Source organism: Numida meleagris, chromosome 1 (assembly GCF_002078875.1).
Source record: "Numida meleagris isolate 19003 breed g44 Domestic line chromosome 1, NumMel1.0, whole genome shotgun sequence".
Lineage (NCBI taxonomy): Eukaryota > Metazoa > Chordata > Aves > Galliformes > Numididae > Numida > Numida meleagris.
In genome coordinates, this window is record NC_034409.1 from 185,561,177 (window position 1) to 185,586,145 (window position 24,969).

The window sequence follows — 24,969 nt, forward strand, 5'->3', positions numbered from 1 at the left end:
AAGCTCTGAAGGTTGGTTATAGTAAACAATTCCTCTGTTGGTCATCTCTAGCTGAAAACATCTGCACTTACATGAACAACTTGCCCATGTTACACAATCAGTATACTAACTGTAAATTTAACATGTTCAGTCAATTTTCTTTTTTATTCCTATTTACAACCAACTTTTAAAAATTAACTCAATAGTCCTTCTTGGCCAGTTACTGTGGATTAATATCAAAGCTTGAGTCAAAATGGTTAATCTGGTCAACAGCAGTTGGTAGCATTTAAAGTTCAACTCACCGTAGAAGTCCAACAAAAAAGACTTATGCTTTTTAGATTAGATATAAGAAAGGAATCCTTTACTATGAGGGTGGTGAGGCACCAGAACAGGTTGCCCAGAGAGGCTACGGATGCCCCATCCTTGGAAGGCCAAGCTGGAAGGGAGCCGTGGGCAGCCCGATCTAGTGGAAGGTGTCACTGCCCACAACAGTGGGGTTGGACTAGATGACCTTTGGGGTTCCACTTCAACCCAAAGCATTCTATGATTCAACGTAGCCTGAAGTTCTCCATCAGTGAAGGGGAATTTTCACATCAACCACTCCCTGACTTCTTGTATAGGAATGGATTCCACACTTAGGGCTTGACTTGGCTAAGAGCTGTACACCTGAGCTACACCAACAGATCAAACAGAGTACAGATGCTTAAAAAGTATCTGCTCCTCTATCTGGCGTCGCATGGTGTGTCTTAATAGACCAGTTCATAGCACACATCTCCTTGTGCATGTGGCTGGTTTGGGCTGTTTTTTGAGCTGTAAGAATCAATGGACTGGAAATGTTTGTCAGTAAAGTTACGAAGTCCGCAAGAACATATTAACAGACAGGGCTTAGAAGGCTTATTTATTATTTATTTAACCACTCTTCTGCCACTTGGCTGATAGGAACTGAATGCTTTCATTTGCTGGCACATGCCAGTTGTCTTGACTTCATTCATAAATGTCACATGTGACCCTTGCTTCTTTGTGTCCTCCTAGTAAATGAGTAATGCAAAACACGATTTCTCAGTGCACACAAAACTGTTCTTTCATTTTTTGCTCATTCGTTGTAACACATAATCCAGAATAGAATGGAATAAAACAGAAGCGAAGTGAAGCGAAAAGTTCAGTTGGAAGAGATCTTCAAATACAAAATCCTAGAGGTTAACTTAACTGATGATCTAAACTAACCTCACTAATTTTGCCAGAAGTGGACCATAGAACATCACAATTCATTGCTTCACTGACAAAAGGAGCAGTGGAGCAGACAGCAGTGAGAAAACAAAGACAGCAATGCCTCCCATCCACACAACTAGATTTGGGAGAACATATGTCTCCATGCTCTTATTCCAGCTTTAATCAATTCCACAAAAATGTGTAAATAACTGGGTAATAACTGTGTTTGCAAGAGCACTTCCCATTACCTGATAAACTGAATTATTTTGAGAGAGACTAACTGCCAAGTAAAATGACTTAACAATAGTAACTTACCTAAAGGGTTTTAATGTGAAAAGTAGAATTTCTTATGAATAAATTAATTGTTATGGAAAATAAAAAATCTTTCATGACACTGAAATCCACTAGATGACAGATGAATCTTCTAAGAAATGGTGGAGATCTCAGACGAAATGGCAAATCAAATTTCACAGAAGTATTTGCCATCAAAGAGCTTATTAATTTCTGGAGTGGCAGACTGTCAGATGAATTGACCGGGTTTTCTGAGTCTTCTCCAACTGATTTCAGTTGTCCCTTCTAGCAGTTTGGTGTAAGAGTAAGCTGCATGCCAAAATCAGATCGTTCTCTTTCTGACAAGATATATCACCTAATTTTCACTCCTGTGACTAGAAAGCGTCTTGATTAAATCTATTTGCAAACAGCTGACAGACTTAGCATGTGAAGAAAAGGACATCATGGATGAGTATTTTGGGATGGCAGCCCAAAATCTGTTATGATCATAATACATTCCTCACACTGTATGTGACAGTTTTCCCATCTTCATATGTGAATCTTCATGCAAAAGGAAAGTGAAAAGACTATCATGGAGTACAAATATGCAACTCAAAGATAAAAAATATAAAGTTAAAAAATTAATCAAGAAAGCAGAATTCTGAGCTCTGAATATAAATCCAGAAGTTAGAGACTCTTAAAACATGAAGCAGAGAAAATATTTTTTTTTACGTAGACTCTCACTTCAGAATCCATCTAAAGCCTGAGCTTGTGAAATGAAATACATTATTACCTTGTTATCACTGCTAAATGCATTCCACTTGGTTATATTAATTGCAAAGAACAAGGTTGTTTGCGTTTTGTGGCATTTCTAATAATTGTCTTAGTGTTTTCAAATGTTCTGGTTTTGAGGCTTCTGCACACTGTCATACATAGTCTTCGTTGATGATAATGTTGTTATTTATGCTACTTCTTTCAGTGTTCCTGCTGCTGCCTGTACAGTGAAGGCTGCAATGGAAATCTGCCTCTTAACTTCTTCCCAGGCTTCATCTTGATCAGCTTTGTTTTTAATGTCAAACATGGCATCATAGATCCCTGGGAATGATTCTCCTGCATACTTGTTATGGCTGCTTGGAGCAAAGATAACATGTCTGTAGTTAAGGGAAAAAAAATATTTTGCATTAGGAAAATATTTCTTTTTCTTCTGAATAAATCTGATGTTTCTACATTCTTTGTCAAATTCTTGACACTGAAGGTGTAAATAAATATTGTCATTGCAGCAACAATGCCTACAGACTATGAAGAAAGAAAATTAAATGAGCTACATTATTCCATGCAAATTCAACAACTTTGTAACTACGAAGTCTTGAGATAAAATTGACGGAAGCATTTACCTTTCTCTGATTTCAGAAGAAAGGGAAAGATTTAAAAAAAAAAAAGAGCCAGCATCTTTTCTCACAGATATACACAATCTCACAATCTTTGACAGATACAGGCATGCTTTGAGGCAGGAAAGTTGATGTTCTAACAACAGGCTGTTCTCGAGACATTTTTAATCAGAAGTCATGAGAGATAGGATTGTAGATCTTTCATTCTGCTTCTACAGTTACTTTTTATTGGAAAGATTACTATTCGGAATACAGAGTAGTAGAAGGACAAAAAAACTAAGCTTGATTTGACTATTCTGCCTCTCAAATAAAATTTATTTCTTGAACTGGAAGAGAGAACTACTGAATTCACTGCGGTTGGAGTGCTGCCCTCTATAATGTATTTGCTAGCATGCCTCTTCTGCTACCATGGGTCAAAATTTAGATGTTTCAAGTATACCCTATGTCACATCCAAATCACAGCTTCCTCAAGATCCTGTATCAGAGAATTTGTATTGGGACCAGAGCCAAACTTTTTGATCTGGTTAGAAGCACAATGAGATCAATGGAATCGGATTTACTGATTTGAATACGCTTACAGCAAGAGTCTCACTCTGTACAGTCTCTTAGTGAAGTTTTTCCTAGCACAGTTTTCCCTTTCAATCTTATTTGTTCTATTTAATCTACTTTTACTTTGTTCAGTGAAGTCATTACAATTTCATTTAGAGATCCATAAATCACGAAGAAATTACCATATAGTATTCCAGGTAGAAAGTGAAAAATAACCCTTTCTTACCTATAGAATGGCCTTCCAGGTAATCCAAGCGGATCGATGAAAGCCCTTTCTAGAAGCATGAGTTGATCATTTAATGATCTGACAGCAAGCAGGCTAAAGAGAAATCAACAAAAAAATATATCAGCTACAGTGTTTTGCCTATTCTCATTCCATGCCATGATGTATACAGCTCTGGATATATGAAGGACAGTAGATCCAGGATGTTGAACTTCAAGCGTAGCCCACAGAAGACAGACCATAACAACTAACCTGCACAAGCAAACTATGCTGTTCTACACCGTGAGACAGTCTGGTTTATAACCTGAAAGTCTTTTCAGTTCTACAGGCCAAGGAATACTGTCAAAGAAGACAGACTTTCAGGTATTTTCTTTCATGTTGTATTTTATTCCCATATTTCCTCTTCCTTAGGATGCTTAGATAGACCATTATCTTCTTTTATGGAAGACCCTATTTTCCACAAAGCCAGCCAGCACCAAATTGCTACAGTAAAATCACATCTGAGAAACAGGAACATTAGAACTGTCTTTTGAGTCATCCAAGAATTTTGTTTTTCTGATAGCAGACTGCAAATTCCCTGGAGCAGAGACCATCTGTTTCTGTGTACTTTGAATAGCTCTGGGCGTACTACTGATGCTTAACAAATAGAAGAACTGTGAAGAAGAATATGCTGACTACATGTGGGTTTGATAGTTCACATCCAAAGTAACTTGCTGTAAAGCTTCAAAACCACTCACCACGAAAAAGTGGTAAAATTTATATCACTACAAGCGTGCAGTAATTCTACAACTGTCAATGAAATTGTTTCAAGTTTACACTGATATAGATGTAAACTGAATCTGGTTGGCTAAATTAATGTTTAGATTTAGGTCAATCATCAGTAAAATCATTTTGGACTGAACTTTCTCATTTGCAACTCTGCTGAAGAATTCATCAAGACGTGATTGAGTCACAAAGATTAATGGTAAAGTGTTTTCTTCTATATTTATTTTGAAACTTCAACTATATTTACTAACACATTTTAGTGATTCGGGAAAACAAATACATTGAAATTTACATGTTAGATCAAATACGTAATCTTGATCACTGACTGGAGTTACAAAATCAAAATAACTAAGGCAGAAGAGATCTGACAGAGTAGGGAGGGAAGTTATGATTTGTAAATGGAGCATAAAACAAAACGAATTATATTCCAGCTTAAAAGTCAATTTTTCTGCTTATGCAAATTAGCCTTTTTCCAATAACATGATGCAATGTAAACACTCTAGAGATAGGAAGCCCATAAAAATATCATATATATGTCATAAAGCTAATATTTTACATCATAAATAATTGTAACTTTATTTCTCTTGAAAGTTGCCACAATTAAAAATATGGCTTTTATTCTTAGTACTCCTTAAGGGCAAGCCTCTGGCTAAACTAGATTCTTCCCATGAAATGTAACATAGTCCACATATACATAAAAGAAAGTATAGTTTCTTGTTAGAATGACCTACAAAAAAAAATTAAAAATCACGTCAAGTGTAAATAATGGCATAGGTGCCACACCATTTTTGGAAAGCTTGTCAAAGAGCTTGCCATAACTACAATCATGATACAGTTTTTTTTTTTCATTAAGTGGTACTGGTGTCTTGAAAACTATAGTGGCTGGCAAAAACAACATTTGTTCTTTACCGATAACCCAGTAACAAAATCCTAGGATATTTGTACTCAGAAGAAGTGACACACCTGTGCTGGCTCTGCTCATCCTACCCAACAGTCTAGTTACAACCATGCACCATCCAACTATTGCCCCTGAGCAGAACCGACACTCATTAGCTTGGACATGTTTCAAAGCTAAAATGGCTCGACTCCCAGGCTCTGTGAGTGTCTCTGAAGTCCACTAGTTCAACACTTCTATATTTTGATTCTTAGAATAATCAGATCCTTAAAGACAAGAGCCCATAAGGACTTCAAATGACTGTCAGCCATTTGTCACCATGGTTATTCAGGGGACTAAATGCAAGCGAAGACAACGCCCTCTGAGCCCAGAGGACGACAAAGATTTGGCTGGAAGAAAAAACAGTTAAACTTACTCATTGATATCTATTTGTTGCAGTCTGTTGTGAAAGCTATCAGCAACTTCTGTAAAATTCTTCACAGCTGAAAAGAGAGCATCTGGAGGGAGCAGAAAGGAAGCATTTTAACTTCAAATTCTGAAGGAATCAGAAGGCTTAAAAATTAAAATAAGGCAACACTAGTATCAACAGAGAAATGAAGGATTGTACCTACCAAAGGATACATTGTATGTTGCCAGTTCTTCCTCATGATTCCTTGACATATTGTAGATGATGTGAGCATAGTTGCTCACTGCTGATGCATAATCTCTACAGTCAAAAGGAAGCAGAACAGAGTTGGCCAATTCAAACACCAGCCCTCCCCGTACCTGAGCTACTGTCAGATGATTCTTGAAAGTGGGATCATAAAATCTTTCCACAATTTCATAGGTTTCATACACACTGTGGTAAACTGGATAGCTGCTATATTTTTCTACATTCTGAAACAAACAAAATCAAACAAATTAATTATTCAAGTCAGCTACGGATACTTTGTTAGAAAACCTCGGCTGCGGGATTTAAGGCATAGTCAAGTGTTCACGTCACACTACTACTCTGTGGCCACTATGGACAGTCAAATGGGAAGACTTGCTCAGTGGTGGAGCTCTTAGACATCAGCCTGTGACAAAATGGTTACTTGGAGATGCTCTCTCCACTGACCTGGTATCAGGCCTAAAGAAGACAGCCAAGAGCAGACACAACTTCTAGTTGTCTAAATTAATGTTAAGTTGCCCTTACTTTCTTTGAATCTCAATAGTTATTTCTGCTTACGTCTTTGGCCGTACTTTTTCACAGGAAAAGACTAAATTTAATTGATTGTTTCTTGAACACTTCTCAGTTGGTCTCATACCATGTGCCAGACTCAAACCTATATTCTTCACAAAATATGAATCATTTTTTTAAATCAAAGCTTCGTAAGCCATCACAATTCATTTAAAAGACATCATAAACACAGAACCCTTCCTGATCCATAGGTAATTTTGAGTACATCCACTTACTCTGAATAAAAGTCCTCTTCTCTTGTCTGATTGACACCAAGTTGACAATTCCTGTTCATTAAATATTTGTAGTGGAGTAGCATATAGAGTTCTAGTTATGAACCGGGACTCCACTCTGACTCACTAAACTGAACTACTCCAAAAAGCTGCCACTGTGAATGGCTCACTTATAGTTATCATTCAGGCAGTTTCAAGGGAGATATAATTACTAAGATGCAGACTTACCCAGTTTTTACTGTAACGTGCTCTGCCTGAAGCGATGCCAAGACGTTGAAAAAAGACCTCGAAGTCATTGCCAGAACCCAGTTTATTTATTCTTTTAACAAGAAAGAAGAAAATGCCTTGAGTGACAATACTCAAAATACATTTTCTAGCTTGTTTCCAAGTACTGAGATAGCTATTTATTCTCCAGCTACAGTTACTACACAGTCTTTCCCTAGCATGCTCTTTCTGTCAATACACCACGAATTCCCTGAAAGCCCTGCACTGTATTCACCTCTTTCCAATAACTGTATTCTCAGGAGGACAGAGCCACTGCAGAGAAATCAAACATTCAAGGCGAAAATTTAACTCACTGTCTTTAATAACTGAGAAGACCCAAATATGCTCTTCCTGCTGAACTTTCATTATTTCCATTCTCTCAACTGAGAGAAAACACAGTACTAGCATGGCTTCACATAAGAGAATCAGTTTCTTAATTCAGTAAATTTTGAAGGACAGCGTTGCAAATTCCTGCTTGGTGTGCTCCATAGCCACTGAAATTCAGAGGCCTGCCAGGAGACTGGAAGCAAGCGCAAGGGAATGCCATTGTGCTACCCTTTAGCACTCCTGCCACTGGCTTTTCCATACTAACTTTATATGTCTGCATCTCTATCAACTACACCAACACTTTACTTCTAACACACAGAACCTTCTGCTGATGCTACAAGGCCAAGTTCATATAAGTGTTGTACAATATCAGCTGCAATCAAACTCTGAAATCTGTATCTGCTGAAAATCACATTGTTTCATTCAAGTGCTCAGTTTTTCAAGTGGGTATTTCTTTAAAACCCACATCAACAAGCTGCAGTAAGTTCTGGCATAGTCTTCATTTTCTTTTGTCACTAACCTGGGGACCTCTTTGTATTCTGTTGATGGATTTTTTTTATACCAGCTCTCATAAAGAGATTTTCCTTCAAACCCTTCATCAGGACTTGGTATCTAGAAAATATATATTGTAAAAAAAGACAAAAGGTACAGTTTTAAATATTACCAATCAACAAAATTAAAACTTGCCATCACTTAAAGCCTATGGCTTAGGACAATGAATAAACAGAAGTATTAATCCATCACCCTTTCTGCATTTCCAGTTCAACCTTTTAAATGCACATATTTCAAAGGAATATTTTATTTGCTAAAAATAAGTGACGTTAGATGGAAGAAAATACAAGGAAAGCAAAACATTTCATGTCAATATTTACTTTCTGATATTTTTAATGAGATGTTCAGTCATATAATTTAAATATTAAACACAAAAGAAATATTGGAAAAAAACTTGTTTCAGTTTGGCAGGAAATTTCAAACAATTCTGTCTTGGTTTAATTTAAAATTGTTTTTTCCTTGTTTTAGTTCAAAAAAAGGATTTCCATGGAAGCAGTTGTGACCTTAGAAGGACAAAGAGCACAGCACTGAGTGCTTCCATCATTACTGTTACAGAGGAATACAAGTCATTATTGGTTCGCTCCTATTACTATTTTCAGACTACTTCCCAGACTACTGAGCGCAACAAACACTGAATGTTTTTCATCTTTCTTTTTATTGATGGGCAGCTGAGGTTTCACTGCTTTTACTCTATTAAATATTTTTACTATCTATTCTTGTTTTACTATATTTCTAAGAATTATTCAATGATAGCAATCAAAATAAAATATGCTTGGCTATATGGCCATGGAGCTAACTAAAGAAATGCGTTAACATTTTTTGCCACAGATTAATTTTGGATAGGGTTACAGAACCTCTTTCCTGATCACTGTTCTTTTCAGACACCAGCTACCAACAGGGTGTAGTAATGTGCATTAATCAGCCTTTGTTGCTGCTTTCCAGATCAAGGATGGGTTATGCAACTATGCTTACTGGTATTTAGGTCAACATTTTAATGATGGCTCTAATGTCCAAAGTGAGGTTCTAATGACCTGATTTTCTGGCAGTTCTGAACACTCACATTCAGCACAAGTTACCATGGGAACTGCAGGTGGTCAGCTCTTCCACACTTCCAGACAGAAATATCTTTAACTGGGCACCTAATTTTAACAGAGTTAAATTTTCTATTTCAATTGCCAGAAAACAACTACAGTGAGTTGCTATACTTCCTTTACTTTGGTACAAAAGAAAGCAACATGACACCATATTTTATACACTAAGCTGCATCCAATAAATGAGCAGTGAATGCTGTGGCTAAAAATTTAAAGCAATGTTACCTCTTTGGTCACATTGTACACCAGTCTGTACATCAGTGGTGTGCAATCCACTCTTAGCGTGTAGTTTCCTGAAAAACAGAAAAAAATATTTGCATGAAGAAGCAAGTTCTACTCAACTGAAGCCTGGTGCCACTATTAGTTAATAAGAAAGACTAGAAAATTACACACTCTACAAGGAACAAGCTGATTCTTCCTGTAGAAGGGTTCTCCTCCACTGACCTAGTCAATGCATTTGTTAGGATGAATTATAGACTAACTTTTGAATAACCATAAGAGCTTTTCTTATACCCTTATGTTGACTACAAACATTATGAGAGGAGATGTTGACCCCACTGAGTTGCTATAGAACTGCTGACAGAAGCTCAGCACTCGTTGCTCACCATGACTCCCCAAATAATGTAGCTGGTGTAAGGCACTTCTTCCCTGAAGCAACAGGAATGGAATATCTCAAGGATATTTGACAATTCTGGGTCAGTATTTCCTTCCACACCCACTGTTAGAATTAACTCAACATTATCATTTTGAGGTTTTCATAGATCTCCAAGTCAAACTGCCTCCCAGTTACCCATATATACCATCACTATTCCTATAAAATGCAAGTCAAAACAATATACCTTCAATGGAGGAGTCTGCATTGATATAAGCCACTCCTCGTGCTTGCAATAGTTTGGCATTTTCCTAAGAGAAGAGAAAGAAAAGGTTGATAAACTTTTTTCCTCAGAACAAATTCTTTCGACGGCAGAAGTAACAGCTGTTTCAGGTAAGTCATATAATCTGCTGCACTGAGTCACGTATTCTTGGGTTCTCTGTGAGGAAAACTGAGCGTTCACGTTTGTGTGTGTATGCAACACAGAGAGAGAGCAATGGAGAGAGGAAGTGTTGCTTTCTTATATGGATTTCTTGAAGATCTGCCATTGTGAAAATTTGTCTCGTAGCAAGATCAGTTTACCTCAGCCCACTCCGTCGATCCTAACAAGCCAAATTCCTCTGCATCCCAGCTTGCAAATATCACTGTTCTCCGTGGCCTCCATCCTGCAATAAAAGACCATAACAAGTGTATTACCAAAATAAAAACTGCTCATGTCATTTTTGAAGTGTTCATCTTTTATCCTGATTTGTGGATAAAGAGGAACTTTCAACACAACTTCCTTACTAATCTAATCTAATAATGTTTTATTAATTTTTAGCAATCTCATTTCCACTTTAATATCATGCCAAAAATGTATACTTTTTCTCCTCTCAACAAAATTTTCTGAAATTTAAAACTGAACAAGAAGAAAGAATGTGTCTGTGCAAAAATTCTTGAAAGACAGCTTTTTTTTCTGTTAATTTCAACTTAGTGCCCATTATAAATCGATTCTACTTTAACAGAAAGTTGTGCTTGGAAAGCTATCATATCTATTACTGAATTTCTTTGACTGATCAGATTTCAATACCTAGAATGGAAAGCTATCATATCTATTACTGAATTTCTTTGACTCATCAGATTTCAATACCTAGATAATCTTCAAAACAAAGACATTTCACTTGAAGTTCTGCAGTTCACTCAAACCCAGGCTGAATGCAGCAGGCTCTATTGCCTTGCCTTTGTATCTTTGCACAAAGTTTGAGGATGCTGGAATCTTTCAATCTTTTGCTCCCTTACAACTAGTCTTTTTTTTAATTTTAAACTTGCATGGCAAAGAGAGTGTCCCCTCATATTCAATAACTGCAAGGGAATGAGGAGAAAATGGAATGCTAATAGGTTTATAATGCTGTGGCTAGGCAAAGAAAGATCCTATAGCACACTACTTGAGTTATGAGAGCTTCTTTCCATGGGATATCAAGGAGGGTGACAGCACTTCCTCTGACAACAACGGAAATTTGGTACATTTAATATTGTTCTCCTATTATAATGTAACTAGGCAAGAGGTATTTTTAAAATAATTACCTTCTACTATGTTTGCACAGCCCATTCTTTGCATTACACAGATTTTAGTCATATTTGGGTCTGACTCCAAGCCAGTCAAGCGATCAGAAGACTTTCAATGTTGCCCTGCTGAAGTATTGGTCAGTTCACCACAGTGTGAATTTTATAGGATCACTCAAACATCCAATATGATCAACATCAAATAAACAGCAATCAACTTTATCTGAATGTCTTATTTATTTTATTACCCTTCTCATAACTTCTGCTTTGACTTTTTTCTTCAGGTATGTTTTCTCTTGAATAGATGCAATACAGAGATATCAAGATTGAAAGTGTGATTAACTAACAGCTGCAGAGCAATGTCCTTCTTTGAGAGATCAGAGAGATAGATATCTAAGTTTAAGCACATGCTTAAATCCCAGAGATATCAATGGACACTGCTGAAAACAGCGGTTTTAGTGTGCTTTATTTTTTCATGACAATTACCTTCCTTTTTCAGTTTTCCAAAGCTCCTCACAATCTCATGAACCACAGCTGCACCACTCTGAGGATCAATGCCACCAAATACCCATGAGTCACGGTGGCCTCCCAGGATGACGTATCTATCTAGAGAAATATGGAGGTTTACTTAGAAAAAAACTTTTTTTTTTCCTGCCACATTTTTGTTAATTACACACAGAATCACGGAGTTGTAGTGGTTGGAAGGGACCTTTAGAGATCATAGAGTACAACTCCCCTGCTAAAGCAGGTTTCCTACAGTACAGGTTGCACAAGTTGCATCCAGATAGGTATTGAATATCTCCATAGAAGGAGACTTCACAACTTTTCTGAGTAGCCTGTTCCAGTGCTCCATCATTCTCGCAATAAAGTTCTTCCTTGTGTTTATACGGAACTTCCTGTGTTTCAGTTTCTGCCCATTGCCCCTTCTTCTATTGCTGCATGCCAACAAAAAGAGCCTGCCCCCATCAACTTGACTCCAATGCTTTAGATATTTATGAACAGTGATGAGATCCACCCTCAGCCTTCTCTTCTCCAGACTGAACAGTCGCAGGGAGATGTTCCAGATCCCTAATCATCTTTGTGGCCCTCCACTGGACCCTTTCTAGAAGATCCCTGTCATTTTTGAGCTGAGGAACCTGGAATTGGACACAGCATAAGTGGAACTTATTTCTAGTTTCGCAAGTATATGTCAGGCAACAAAGCTTACTAGTTTATATCATACTTAATGTAAGGGTAAAAGATATTTTTAATATCTAGGCATTTTTCTGCATTTTCAGCCAGCACTAAAAATTTTGTCAAACAATTCAATCCCATAAGACATAAAATCTCCTAAATTTCATAGCATTACTTCTACTACTAGAAATACTGTGGTTTGCCTCTGTAAATAGATGCATCTTTCCACATTTTACAACAGCGTGTTTATTTTCGTACAGCGTGCTGACTCCCAGCATTGAAGTATGTATCTCTGTGAGTATATATATATATAGGCAATCATAAAAAGGTGTTCAAAGTGATACAAATGTGATTAATACGATCAAAGTCAGACTAGATACCTGTGATACTATAATATGGTTAGCAGTTGTGTTTCAGACAACAGGGAAGTGCTGCAGTTACAGATTAAATGATTGTATCATTCTAGGAATGTCTCTACATCTGCTTTTTCATAGTGTAAAGATCACACCGGCTACAGGAAACTATAAAACAGACAATAAGGTAACAGTGGAGGAAACGATGTCTTCAGATGGAATAGAAAATCCATTCCATTTTTTTTTTGAACCATGTCCATTTGGTTTTGAACTCATACAACTGACAATACTGTTCCCTCATCAGTAGGGAAAAATATCCACTTAAGAGTATTCCTTCCATTGCAAAACTACTTGCTTGATACAAATATTTCTGTCCAGTGTATGACTTCCCCTTCGGAACTCAGCACTTATACTCTTAACTGTATGAAATCTGATGCAGTAAATATTTCAGCACCAAGTGTCACATAGGGCAGTATTCCAGAGAGAACTATCTTCCTCATTTCCCCTTTCTAACTAGTCCACTGAAGACAAATGACTTTACCTGGTTCCACTGTGCCTCTGATGGTACCAATCACATTGTAAATTCTTGTTACTTTGTTGTTGCTATGAATGTGCATTTTTACCTTTCTGGTGTATTGGGAAGAAAATCCAAAGAAAAAAATCAGCCAGATTAGATAACAAAGCATCAACACTTTTAACAAGTATACAGAATAAACTGTAATGAAAGGGTCAGGGCTGAATTTACCCCAATAAATCAAAGTAAATCTTAAAATACTTCAAGGTAGGGGTTTTTTTTACTTACACTTGTGTTAATGATTTCAGTAGGATTTATATGGATAGTCTCAGAGCTCCAAAAACAAAGTTTTTTTTTTCTCCAACAGCTAATTTTTAAGTTTGGGAGAGTGAAAAAAAAAATGGAAACCATCTAATATTAAAAAAGTAAATAGTTCTAATCATGTAGAAGTCGGTGTAATTTAGAGCAGACTTCAGCACAGTCAGTGTGTTTGCACTGATGTGCCACCTCAGACATCAAAAAGCTCGATGAACTGAGCTGTGTCACAGAGACTCTACTTATCCACAACACAGATGGAGGTGCAACAGCTCATTCTCAAAGGTGCCTAGATGATTGTCAAATGAACTTGGTTCAAGATCAGCTTGAAACTAAAACAATTCAGTCATATCCAGCCAATAGATGTCAGTCTACTGAAGCTTTGCACAGAGAGCCATTCAGCCCAGGAAATGGTCAGAATCAAAGGAACAATGCATATAACCCCAACTACTGTACCTTTACTCAAATTTTATTGCTCTACCTCTTTTTTCCCCAATCTCAAATACATTTTCCTTATGAAACAGAACTTACCTTGTAGAATAACTTGTTGTGAAACCAGGACCAACATTGTAAGACACATTCAAATTTCCCTTCCAGCTACTATGCGGTGGTGCAGATCCTCCCATGTTACTATTATGAAAAGAAATATGTAGTATCATCATTATTAGAATCATATTGCAATAGCACCGAACACAAACAAGGAACCAGAAACCACATTGTGCTCTGTATCATATAAACAGAGACCGCAGAGATGGTCACTATCTTAAACATTTTGTACCATCAGGTTTCACAGGTGACTAACTACATTTTTTGCTACATTAATACTGGTATATTAACACGAAGAATTGTTCCCTAGCATTGGTGACAGTTCGGGATGGAAAAGTCTTTGCTTCCAAGAGTTTTGCATGTAAACTGTTTCTTGTAAATGGTCCTTGGAACTTTCTACTGTCTTGAACTCCATTTGCAGTTCATTCAGGAGAGTGTTATTTGGACCATTCTAACAGTTTAACAGTGCAGGCAATTGTCTTTCAGTGCCTGTCTCTGGGCACCATTTAATATGGTGGCATAGACATACTGCTTTTAAGATGTCTAAAACTGAACAAATATGATACGTCCAAGTCATCTTTTCTTGTTCCAAGTTGAATATGCAAGGGCAATGCTGCATCTGCCAACTCTATTGCATCTTAGTTTTTTCAATGTGTATGTTTTGTTAACATAATTATGAATTTTAATACCATCACCTAGACAGCTTGGAGCCTGTCACATTCCTCATGTCTCCTAAATACTTACCGCAGTAATGACTCAGCATCATGATAGCCAATGGGATGAACTGGGATTTTTGGGAGACCTACACCACTGGCTTTGTCTAGTCGGTAGGTGTATTCTGAAAGGAAAAGACAAGTATTTCTGTATTTACACGTCTCAGAAGGAACCTGTACATTTCACAGCACAGTCTTAACATAGGACTCAAAGAAAATCACTTCACTTCTCTATAAGTTGGGCTGACACTTCCTTGGTGACTTCTCTATTTATGCTCCATCAGCACATTTTCAAAACAACACTAAAAAGTATTCTCCCACAGCATCTACAGTTATGTGTGAGCCCATAGCCTAATGTTTGGAACACTGAGCTGGGCATTTGCCAGAGATTCAGATACAGTCTTACACACTAGACTAATGAATATTCTGTTTTGCTGTTTTCACAAAAAAAGTGAGGTCTAGGTTTTGCTCAAGACAAGACACAATTCAAATACAAATTACAGTTTTTTCTACAAACCAGAATCTAAATTTTCACAGTGTGGACAAACATAAACATTTGGAAGCCATTTTTTTCAGTAGGTATGGAATAGAATGGAATTTTGTCCTTAATGCAGCATTCACAGTGACCCTTATTGAGGGAGGCAGACAGGGAGTCATCTACAATGGCTGCTCCGAAAGCAATGCCTCCTACTTTCTTACGTTGGCCCATGATGTCAGAAGCAGATGTTGGTGGGATGGCAGTAGAGGCTGAACCTTCCCACCAATAACCTATTACATTTTGTTACCCAGTGACAGATGGCAGCAGAGGGACAGTCTGACAAAATGTGTAAGATCACTGACTCTAGCTTTCTTTTTTGTAACTGTACTGAAAACATACAAAGGTCTAGTTCCATGGTAACTTTCAGCATTATTTTAGGAAGCGTGTGATGGTCCACTGAACAGACACCTCACCTTTTGCAGGGTAGCCCGGTGTCAGAGGGTCTCCCGCACCATTCAGGTTTAATACATTTCCACGCTGAGCTCCCCCACCTGGAAGGTTCCAGCCATTTGGATAAGGATCTACTCCTGGAGCACAGTAGTCAGCAGGGTCTGAGTAGAGAATAATTCCCATGGCACCTGCCAGTTCAGCATTCTTCACCTGAAAAGCACATCTCTGGTTCCTATCCAGACCTTTATAGTTTGACATAAGCATTCAAGGGGCAAAAGTAAGTATTATAAATTACAGTGATTATAACTTGGAACCTTTCACACTGCTTTAGCTAAATAAAGGTCCCATACTTGTCTCGTATCATAAAGATCATATAGATACACAGATAGTGGGTTTTGTATTAAATAGGAGACTAGCACACCAATATAAACAGTAGTTAGAAACACTACCTTAAGAGTGAACATATCATCCCTTTGTGTCAATGAGGGCATGTCACTTCCAAACTAAAGGGCAATTGCCCCTCCCTCTGGTTATGTCTAATATCGATGTGTATTTCATTTTAATAAATGATTTACAGAGAGCAAAACCTTCTTTAATATTTAAGTCTTTTCCACTCAGATAGTATCTTTAAGAGTGGTAGCCTATGAAAATTCAGTGACAGTATTATCTGACCTAGAGTTAAGAGCCACATGTCACTTCTCACTGGTGAAAAGAGCATACATGTAAACCAGTGAGTTATCCACTTAAAGCTTGCAGAAGATTACTCAAGGCTGTATAATAAGTCCTGGCATTCCAATGAGGATATTCAGCATTTGACACTCTGAGGTAACTGAGAAATTCAAAAAACAGCCCTTCTCAAATTATGTTAAGGCACAGCTGAACAATTCGGGAAGAAGAGACTACTTCACAGTTGGAGTATATTACTGGAGCTTGTTAGTTACATTTTGGAACAATTTATAGGAAGCAGATACATTTTAAAATATGTAACATTTTTCAACTTACTTCTATGCTTTAGATGTATTATATACATATCAAGTACATATTTTAGATCTATTAAATAATCTTCTTTGAACGCACCTCTATAAAAAACTCAATTAACTACAAGCTTGAGGAGACTTTAGATAAGAGTTTCAGTCTCTTTAAATCAATTAAAGGATGGCATAAATAACATTTTTATCCAAAGTCATTACCTTATTTCCTCTGAAGATCTTCCCATATCTGGCAATAACAATCTTTCCTGTACAGTTAATTCCCATTTCACGTTCTAGCTTAAAGAAGTCCTCGGTACGGCCATAATTGACATACACTAACTCACCCTGATAGAAGGAAGTAGAATTTGAATGTCAAAGAGCATAACGGAAGGAGGATGGGATCTAGCAAGACAATAGGCTGAGGACAATAAGCTTCAGGACTGGCTCTTGTATGAATTCTTCTCTGATAATGAGACAATTAGGTTTGTAAGTGATTTCTCATGAATTTCAACTGATATCATAAAAAGCTGCCTGACCTCAGCCTCTGTAGAGAACGTAAGATGATTTAGAAACTGAGAGTAAACGGTCAGAGCACTGCCTTTTCTCCTCTTCATAGTCTGCTTAAGCTGTAGACAGCCAGTCTTGGACAGGTGGAAGTATCTCAAACCAATCTTAGGAAGAAACATGTTGCCCTCTGGAGATGCCTCTTTAGAATAAATGCATATAATGAGACTCAAAGACAAGTTTAAGGTAGATACTTGCCATTTCAGACAGCTAAGCTTAAGTGACAGATAACTCCTCTCAAAGTGCATGTCTCTGTATGACCACACACTTCCAGATAGATCTTCAATTTAACTTCAAAAATGAATAAGCTTTTCCTGCTATTTATGATGCTAATGTTCCAAACCAACATTACTGTATGCAAGAATGTGACTTCACATCACCACTGCGTAGGTTTTCTACTAAATATTTCTATGAAAAGAAGCTTCTGCTCAAAACTTAACTTCTTCCTTCTGTTTATTGGGATCTAGTTTAAATACACCACAAAGAAGAAAAATATATTGTATCTCAGGCCAAGGTCTATAGATCTACTGAGAACCAGAAATGAGTGGCAGCTATTTCTAAATCTCTGCAAGGTTTCACTCTAACAGACAAGAAGCTATCATCCCACTCTGGCAGTATATAACCTTCAAAATACAGTCACTACCACTAATTTTTAAGGAGCAGCAGCAGGAAACAGTAATGGTGCTAGCAGTGCATAACTGTACCTCCACAACTCCCTGATTAGAGCTCTCACCCCTAAAATATGAAAGCTGAGTTCCTGGCCTCTCTCAACACGAAGAACTTTGATCCATTTCTCCCACTTCCCAGGAAGGCATCCTACTCTTGAGACTACAGTTACCCTGGCATGCAGGTTCTTGACAGCCTTCTCCCTTCACTGAACTTAGAGCTTTATGCAGGAATTGTTTGCCAAATTCATGAGCCTAAGACTGACGAATCCACCTGGCAGGTTCCAAACCTCTCTTTCCACAGCTTAGTTCTGTTTTTAATAAAATGGCTTTTAACATAAGGAATGTATAAAGATCTGGGAAAACTCAGATGAGCCGAGAACCCAGGGAACATTCCCACTGCTGAGCTACATACATGCTCCCTCCTATGCTATTTGCAGCAGAGCTGCAGACAACTGCTCACTGAAGAATCCTGCGGCTAACGGCACCAGCTAGGTATCTGGAGCTTTTGTCAAAGTATTATGCATTAAGGGAAACATAAGCAATGTATTTTGAAAAGACAATCTGTCCTTTAGGTATTGTTTCTTTCAGAAACAATGTTCTCCTATTTAATTCAAATAAAATCATTTTCTAAAGAAGGCAGCTACATCTTTTAAAAGTTGTTTTTATTGTTATTTCCTATATCCTATCACTTACTGTAGCTCCCTCGAAAGCAAATAAAACAGTGAAGTTAGAATCTGTCTTTCTTTGGGGATATTAAAATAGGAAGTCAGAATCTATGAATTTTACCTTACATTACGTTCCAAACTTCCCACTGCAATTCTTGAAACACTCGTAGCTCTCATATCCTAGGAGACAGGCTATCTGCCTGGCTCTCCAGCTTCCTCTGAGTATGAATACAGGATATCTTCTGCTTCCTGGACTTGCACAGCTTATTAACAAACTTCACAAAGTATATGAATTTAATACTGCTAGCAGATTCCAAAGTCAGCTCCAACTTTACAGCGTGGCTTGGATGAGATGACCTCCAGAGGGCCCTCCCCACCTACGTTATTCTATGTACAGACAGGAAAGATACTGCAAGCAAAAAAGTATTTCCTGTTCTTACAAATTATTTATCGAAACAATTAATGATCATAGAATGTTACACATGCCAGCTTTATAGCAGACAGTTTGTCAGCTGGTGGCATCTGTGTGAGAGAGAAAAGATACATGCTAGTACTAGCCATGTGCAATAGCTATGGTACATGGCACAGCTACACCTGTGTGAGAGTCTATGGAAAACAGTGTTTTGAAAATTAGGCTGTTTATTTCACTACTTATATAAGTCTTATTTGTTCACCAAGATGGAAAAGAATGGTGAATATTCACAGAATACCTGGAGAAGTTAAAGAAGTGGATAAAATTTAAGATTTTCACATGTTTAGGAAAATGCAGAACAATTCAATTTTAAGTCAAACTAGAGAAAAAAAATCAACAGGTATGTATGACAGTTCAGTTTCAACATTGCTCCATTGTAAAACTCCCAAAAACATCAGGGCTAGCTCATCTTTCCTACTGGTAGCATGTTAGGTTCTGAACAAACAGCCTAAGACCCAGGAATTTCACATTACTCAATTCCATACTATTCCATTCTACTTTATGCTACACTATGCTACAGTGTCCTTATCTTCCTTTATTTCTGTTTCTATCTCTGTCTCTGTCTCTTTTACTATTCTACTATTTTACCTCAGGCATTCCTTGGGCTGAAAATGCACTGTAGGGTGGCACCACATCTCTCACTGCCTCATAGCCTGGAGGAGGCGGCTCTGACAACGAAGTGTTGAATATCTAGTGGGAAAGAAGAAACAAAACAGGTAAACCAGGAAATACAAAAAATAAATACTGTTTGTGCAAGCACATTTCACACACGTTTACATTTAAAGAACTCTAGTTTTATAACTCAAAATGAGATGTGATCAACACCTCAATAAGCAGTGGGCATCACTTCTTGTATGCAAGTTCAGTGTGTGATCTTGGAAGTCTCACTGACACTCTTTGCACAGAATCCTGTTTATGTGAACATAGGCGCCTTTAAAGAGCTCTCAATACAGCAAGTAAGAGAAGGCTAGATCACAATAATAAAAAAAAAATGTTTGCATTCTGCCCATCCCTGGATCTTCTATGAGCAGTAGAACTACTCTGTAATGAACTGATTTTATTTATGTCAGTATATCTTGAGGCAAAATCTCTGTAATCTTCAAGGAACTGAATTTAGCACAATCACCAATGCCGTAAAATGTCTCAATACCAGTAATGATGCTGACCACGGTTGATTTCCTCTTCCTAAGTAACAAAACCATTTTAAAGCAACTGAATTACATAAAGCATCTCTACTACATAATTTTCCTTTCATCCATGTCTGTAAGTACACTGAGCGAAACAGGGTAGTTATTAGTACTCCTAGCATAAAAATGAAGAAACAAATATCTAAATTAAGAAAGAAATAAAGCAAATGGGAACCAGTGATTTCCACAAGCTTTGGATCAGGTGCCACATTGTGAACAGATCAGAAGATAGCTTTCCCTCCCAGTGTTTAATGCTGGTTTTTTGCCCTGTTTGCAAAAACAGGTGTTTTCAGTACCTCATTTCCATGCTCATCAATAATTGAGATGTAGTTGGGTTTATTTTCATCAGGGTAAGAGAGCAAGACATCATAATGAACCAACTGAACAGAATCCAAACCAAACTCCTTCCACTCAGCTTGAACCTGCTGTGCCAGACGGAGATTCTCCTTTGTTCCTGCTAGGTGAGGACGCTGTGTAAAATTGCTAGAAGAAACAGAAGCAATTGGTCAGGATCAGGCATCGCAGCACATAATCTTAACCTAGCTGAACATAAATCCCTTAGATATGACTAGATGTACAATCAAGGCCAAGATTCTTCTGCGTTTATACTTTTGTCTGCCTTACATATAACTTGAGGCAAAGGGTTTCAGTTTGTCATAGGTGTTAACATCTTGTTAGCAGTGTGGCCTAGCAAGAATGGCACAAAATCAGCCGTGCGGTCTTGTTCTTGCTTTATTCCTTGTCTTCTGGGCAACCTAGGGCCAGGCATTTCTCTGCATAATGAGACTGGCCTTCCTTGTAAAGCAGTAAAATAATTGAGTATAATTACTTCTACGTATTCAGTTTAGAAATGTGCATAATTACTGTGATTCCTACATTTAATTAGCTGGGTAGTCTTCTCAGATCCCACTGTTTTAATCAATTTTAGCACAAATACTGATTTATCTAAAAGTTGACTCTGAGCATGTTTTGCTGGCAAATAAGAGCGTGAGTTCACAGCAGCTTACAAACAGTAAAACTCAGCAGCTTGTGACTTAAGAGACATGAACACTGAACAACAAACAGCATATGACTGCAGGAATGGTGAGTAACTCACTGGCTGAAAATTAAATTTGGCCAGCTCATTCAGAAAACCCAGTGGTGAAACGATCTAAAGAAGTTTCCACTGAATGAGATTACCATCATTATGTCCTCATTCTGTCATATGACCATGCCATCAGCATGCCACATGAACAGATGTCACACCAAGTGGTGTTAGTGAAGGAAATGAGACCTTGGATAAGAATGAGGTACAAGGTTGGTGAAAATTTTACTTCTTAAGTTCCAGTGAGTATTACCAAAAACAGCAAAGTACTTTGAACGAGCTATATACTTCTGATTTTTGTAGAGAGCCATGTTCTTCTGATAACGTCAGCAGCTTCTATCAACACTGCACTAGACGTTCCTCGTACACCCAAGGCACCATTTTTTGGATTTGATTACATTTTAAGTTATGCAATAACATTCTCCTGTATTAGATTCCTATTTAACAGTACTTTGTTTTCCTTTGTTTCCTGTTCTAACCTGTTGACTGTCTGTACTGGTAGTTCTGAGTAGTGATTAAGTACTTGTATTCCACCACAGAACTGGGGGCATGTCAGTAAACGTGGTACAATGTTGTTTTTTTTTTTTAGTAATTAGGTTTTGTACTAAGGTATAACTTCCTGCTATTTAATCAGGCTGGGAGTTAAAGGCAAATCCAAAACTACTGTCTCCTTCTAAAAGCACTGGTATGTTAATATTTTCTTTACATAGAAAGTCAATTTCTAGCAATAAACTATGACTCCTGGCTTGAATACATATATTATTTTAACAAATATCACACCTTCCTAGTATACAATCTGTTTACAAGGTCCCTAAAACACATGATTAATAATGCATCAGCTTCCTAGTAGCAAAGCTTCTAAGCTTTAAGAAATTAAGAAATTAACCACAGTAATTCAACTACAATAGATGTTAAAGATCTGTAGTGCCATCTTTTATCATTGGAATTTTCAGGTACAAAAGTTAGCAGCTTTGCTTGTAGGAGTAGAAAAGAACCAGAATAATGCTGAAACCACATAATTTAATTACTAGAAAGTAGATGAGATGTATAAATTCTTGTGGGAAAAAAACATGGGCTAAAAAATGTCTTTATAGCTTTAAAGATAACTGTTCTAGCTGTTCACTGTGCGGAGAGGGAGAGCTTGGGAATCTGTCTTTCTTCAAGAAAGTGAGAACATGACAGAATGCTGCCAAATAACACAAATGTGGTCATAAACTTGGGAGAAAAGCAAAAAAAATATAAAGGTCTAAGCTATGGGAAGAAATGCAAGCTCAAATACTGGTATGATTTTTTTCTCTTTTATGTTTAAGTACTCCACTATTTTCTACTGAATCTGTCCTGACCTGGTCCATTCATACAACCTAATTTCAAATAAACGCTTTTTCCATTAAAAAAACCAGTATAAGGTCAACATTGCTGTTGACTAAATAGGCCTTATAAGAGAAGGAGTGAACTTCTGTGATTGTACAAGTATTCACCAACTGCTGAGCAAGAATTTGGCCAGCTCTTAATTACTTTTAAGTATTGAGTTTACTGACAATGACTCCGAGTGTTTTCAACACAAACAAGAATGAGAGGAGTCAAGACGGACTGTTCTATCTCTCTCAGCTTACTGGGAAACATTAGTTAAAACCTATGGCCAAGAACCTACACACTATGACCTGCTTAGTGGCATCCTTGGGCTGATTCCTCATTTTTTTTTTTTTTGTTTGACATATAACCCTATACATTGCTTACAAAAGAAAATGCTTGATGTTTTCCGCTTTCATTTCAGCCATAAATGCTGCCTTCATCTCCACATGAGGTCTCAAAGGTGTCTTCTCTTCTACAGGTTTTGCAAACCAGCCTATATAACACACCAAAACATGTTTTTCTTCAGTATCACCACAAGATTTTCACTATGTTATTTTATCACTATTTTTTATCATAGCACAGTCAAACAGCCACATGAGAACATGTTAGCTTGGCAGATATTGAGGGGAATACAATACTATATTAATTGCAGTCATTTTACTCTAGATCATTACATCACAGAATCATCAAGGTTGGAAAAGACCACTAAGGTCATTTAGTCTAACCATCGACCTATCCCCACCATGGCCACTGACCATGACCCTCAGTGTCACATCTCCACGGTTCTTGAACACCTCCAGGGATGATGACTCCATCACTTCCCAGGACAGCCTGTTCTAACAGCTCACCAGTCTTTCTGAGAAGAAACTATTCCTGATATCCAACGTGAACCTCCCTTGCCACAACTTAAGGCCATTCCCTCTCATCCTACCATTGTCACCTGGGAGAAGAGGCTGACCCCCACTTCGCTACAACCTCCATTCAGAGAGTTGTAGAGAGCGACAAGGTCTCCCCTGAACCTTCTCCAAATGAAGAGATGTTGAGGACTCCAATCTTCTCTGAGCATCAGAACATCAGTCATTTCAGAAAGATAGCAGCTAAAGAAACAGACCCTTTGTAAGGAACAGATGTAACTATTTTCTCTCTCTCTGGTTCTTATTCTGGAAACCTTCCCTTACAATACAGGCATTATCAGAATAAGTGATGAGAGGAACACCTGGCTAGAGTTTCTGACATCTGTTTTTATTTTTAAGTCAGAGACAGAACATAGAATCATAGAATCTGAGTTGGAAGGGACTTTTAAACGCAATCTAGCCCAACTCCCCTGCAGTAAACAGGGACACCCACAGCTAGATCAGGTGCTCAGAGCCCCGTCCAGCCTGACCTTGAGTGTTTCCAGGGATGGAGCATCCACCATCTCTCTGGGCAACCTGTCCCAGGGCTTCACTACCCCTACGGTAAAAAACCTTTCTTATTTCCAATTTATATCTCATAGCTTTTAGTTTGAAACCATTTCCCCTTGTCCTATCAGCACAGACTTTGCTGCAGAGTCTGTCTCCTTCTTTCTCACAGCTCCCCTTTAGATACTGAAAGGCCGCTCTCAGGTCACCACGCAGCTTCCTCTTGGACTCCAAGCCGAACAGCCCCAGCTCTCTCAGCCTGTCCTCACAGGGGAGGTGTTCCATCCCTCGGATGATTTTTGTGGCCCTTCCCTGGAGGCACTGATGGTCCATGTCCTTCCTGCACTGAGGACTCCACATGCAGAGTGCAGTGCAGCAGCAGTTACACAGATAGAGGCAAATCAGAGGAAGGGTGGGGAGCAGAGAGCGGGCCACAGGCTGCACTGCACAAGGCTTTTTCTACATCAGGGTAACTCAGTCGATGCCCATTCAGGATCCTCGAGTATATACCAAAAGCCATTTCAAAGTACAAGTCGCTCTTTTGTTTTCTTTCGTTTTCTTCCCCCTCCTCCCCCTATCCCCGATCCTGATCCATCGGCGGACGAAAAGGCAGTAAGGGAGGGGAAAAGCTTTCTGCCAGCAACCTGCAGGCCCACCTGATTGGGCAGAGTGAGCGATGGGGCATTCAGTTACAGAGCATTTCCCCCCAACTCCTGCCCGCTCCCCTCCCCCACACCCGGCCGCCGCTCAGCCCGGCTCCGCTCCGTGGAGGGGTGAAGTCCGCACTGTACCGATGAGGAACCCGAGGAGGAAGAGCCCAACCGCTGCCCCCAGGCTGACGGCCCAGAAGCGGCCGCTCGCTGCCCTAGAGCCGGTGGGCTCCGTAACGGCGCCGAGCGACGTCCACATCGCCGCCGGCCGCTCCGAGCAGCACCGCTCCCGGCCCGCTGGCCGAAGTGCCGCCGCCGTGGGGGCGGGCGGGAGGG

The 24,969-nt window shown here is 38.5% G+C and overlaps 2 protein-coding genes across 4 annotated transcripts in view; both read right to left on the reverse strand.

Annotated features, from left to right (window-relative positions):
• Nucleotides 1-2,376, reverse strand: part of LOC110390764 (N-acetylated-alpha-linked acidic dipeptidase 2-like) — a 45,295-nt gene extending 42,919 nt beyond the window's left edge. The window contains exon 1 of the mRNA XM_021382261.1: nt 2,252-2,376. The gene's annotated coding sequence lies outside the window, so the exon portion shown is untranslated. The remainder of the gene's footprint in view (nt 1-2,251) is intronic.
• Nucleotides 845-24,969, reverse strand: LOC110390755 (putative N-acetylated-alpha-linked acidic dipeptidase). 3 transcript variants are annotated; one of them, XM_021382225.1, is made up of 19 exons: nt 24,775-24,969; nt 22,968-23,076; nt 20,443-20,629; nt 19,548-19,649; nt 16,810-16,935; nt 15,643-15,829; nt 14,723-14,816; nt 13,964-14,062; nt 13,145-13,230; nt 11,564-11,683; nt 10,118-10,200; nt 9,783-9,846; nt 9,169-9,236; nt 7,821-7,912; nt 6,938-7,028; nt 5,890-6,154; nt 5,694-5,775; nt 3,622-3,714; nt 845-2,609 (listed from the first exon to the last, which is right to left on the reverse strand). In XM_021382225.1, the coding sequence occupies exons 1-19, from the start codon at nt 24,890-24,892 to the stop codon at nt 2,420-2,422; spliced, it is 2,256 nt and encodes a 751-aa protein (XP_021237900.1). In that variant the 5' UTR covers nt 24,893-24,969; the 3' UTR covers nt 845-2,419. The 3 variants fall into 3 exon arrangements, 2 of the variants coding, with proteins under 2 accessions (XP_021237900.1, XP_021237912.1); XR_002433836.1 differs by lacking the exon at nt 845-2,609 and having other exon boundaries at nt 3,656-3,714; nt 5,890-5,984; XM_021382237.1 differs by lacking the exons at nt 19,548-19,649; nt 20,443-20,629; nt 22,968-23,076; nt 24,775-24,969 and adding an exon at nt 18,609-19,536.